The sequence below is a fragment of the Oncorhynchus clarkii genome, chromosome 14 (genome assembly GCF_045791955.1).
Source record: "Oncorhynchus clarkii lewisi isolate Uvic-CL-2024 chromosome 14, UVic_Ocla_1.0, whole genome shotgun sequence".
Classification (NCBI taxonomy): domain Eukaryota; kingdom Metazoa; phylum Chordata; class Actinopteri; order Salmoniformes; family Salmonidae; genus Oncorhynchus; species Oncorhynchus clarkii.
This window is the reverse complement of record NC_092160.1, coordinates 32,504,719-32,506,770: the sequence shown is the minus strand read 5'-3', so window position 1 is coordinate 32,506,770 and position 2,052 is coordinate 32,504,719. Positions and strand designations below refer to the sequence as shown.

General features: G+C 51.4%; 1 protein-coding gene across 1 annotated transcript; it reads right to left on the bottom strand.

Annotated features, from left to right (window-relative positions):
- Positions 1-1,020: 1,020 nt before the first annotated feature.
- Positions 1,021-1,629, bottom strand: LOC139365877 (germ cell nuclear acidic protein-like). Its single transcript, XM_071102934.1, has one exon. The coding sequence runs from the start codon at positions 1,627-1,629 to the stop codon at positions 1,021-1,023; it is 609 nt and encodes a 202-aa protein (XP_070959035.1).
- Positions 1,630-2,052: the final 423 nt, after the last annotated feature.

The window sequence follows — 2,052 nt, the reverse complement described above, 5'->3', positions numbered from 1 at the left end:
TTATCTCTTGTGAAGCGCACACTGTTTTGCATCTGGAGTGACAAATGTAAGCCTTCTGGGTAAATAATGCGTTGGAGCTCTGTATTGCTCCATAAAATCTGTCTGTGTGAGCTTCAGCCCAATCTGTGTTTGATATGAAGCCAGCTGTTCTATCACACAAGTAGTGATAAGACTGGACATTCTGCTTCCATGTCTCCTCATCGCCATGTCTCCTCTTCTCCACATCTCCTCTTCTCCACATCTCCTCTTCTCCACATCTCCCTTCCCCACGTCTACTCTTCCCCACGTCTCCTCTCCCCCATGTCTCCTCTTCCCCACGTCTCCTATTCCCCACGTCTCCTCTTCCCCACGTCTCCTCTTCCCCACGTCTCCTCTTCCCCACGTCTCCTCTTCTCCACGTCTCCTCTTCTCCATGTCTCCTCTTCTCCATGTCTCCTCTTCTCCACGTCTCCTCTTCTCCACATCTCCCCTTCCCCACGTCTCCTCTTCTCCATGTCTCCTCTTCTCCATGTCTCCTCTTCTCCACGTCTCCTCTTCTCCACATCTCCCCTTCCCCACGTCTCCTCTTCTCCATGTCTCCTCTTCTCCACGTCTCCTCTTCTCCACGTCTCCTCTTCTCCACGTCTCCTCTTCTCCACGTCTCCTCTTCTCCATGTCTCCTATTCTCCACGTCTCCTCTTCTCCACATCTCCTCTTATTTTCATCTCCTCTTCTCCACATCTCCCCTTCTCCACGTCTCCTCTTCTCCACATCTCCTTTTCTCCACGTCTCCTCTTATTTTCATCTCCACTTCTCCATTTCTCCTCTTCTCCACGTCTCCTCTTCTCCACATCTCCTCTTCCCCACATCTCCCCTTCTCCATGTCTCCTCTTCTCCACGTCTCCTCTTCTCCACATCTCCCCTTCCCCACGTCTCCTCTTCTCCACATCTCCTCTTCTCCACATCTTCCCTTATCCACGTCTCCTCTTCTCCACGTCTCCTCTTCTCCACGTCTCCTCTTCTCCACATCTCCTCTTATTTTCACATCCTCTTCTCCATTTCTCCTCTTCTCCACGTCTCCTCTTCCCCACGTCTACTCTTCCCTACGTCTCCTCTTCTCCATATCTCCCCTTCTCCACGTCTCCTCTTCTCCATGTCTCCCCTTCTCCACGTCTCCTCTTCTCCATGTCTCATTTTCTCCATGTCTCCTCCTCTCAACGTCTCCTCTTCTCCACGTCTCCTCATCTCGACGTCTCCTCTTCTCCATGTCTCCTCTTCTCCACGTCTCCTCTTCTCCACGTCTCCTCTTATTTTCATCGCCTCTTCTCCACATCTCCTCTTCTCCACGTCTCCTCTTCTCCACATCTCCTCTTCTCCACGTCTCCCTTCCCCACGTCTACTCTTCCCCACGTCTCCTCTCCTCCATGTCTCCTCTTCCCCACGTCTCCTCTTCCCCACGTCTCCTCTTCCCCACGTCTCCTCTTCCCCACGTCTCCTCTTCTCCACGTCTCCTCTTCTCCACGTCTCCTCTTCCCCACGTCTCCTCTTCTCCACGTCTCTTCTCCCCAATGTCTCCCCTTCTCCACGTCTCCTCTTCTCCACGTCTCCTCTCACCAATGTCTCCCCTTCTCCACGTCTCCTCTTCTCCATGTCTCCTCTTCTCCATGTCTACTCTTTTCTATGTCTCCTCTTCTCCACCTCTCCTCTTCTCCCATGTCTCCCCTTCTCCACGTCTCCTCTTCCCAATGTCTCCCCTTCTCCATGTCTCCTCTTCTCCACACACAAGGACATGTACCAAATGGATCCTGGTCCGATGGACAGACAAGTCCTGGAAGAGATACAGTCAAAAAAGAGAAAAGAAGTCCCAATACCTCTGGTTCAATGACAAGTGATGCATTACCTAATAGAGTTGGCAGGGGCAGGGAGTGAACGTCTGTCTGATAAAGCTGGGTTACACTACTTTAATCAATCACTAAGAACAGCAGCCAATTTAGGAAGAAGCCTGACATCCCAGATAGGCTTTCAGAAAGGATTAGAAAAACTGAATGGAGAAGAGAGAAAGAGGAGAGAGGA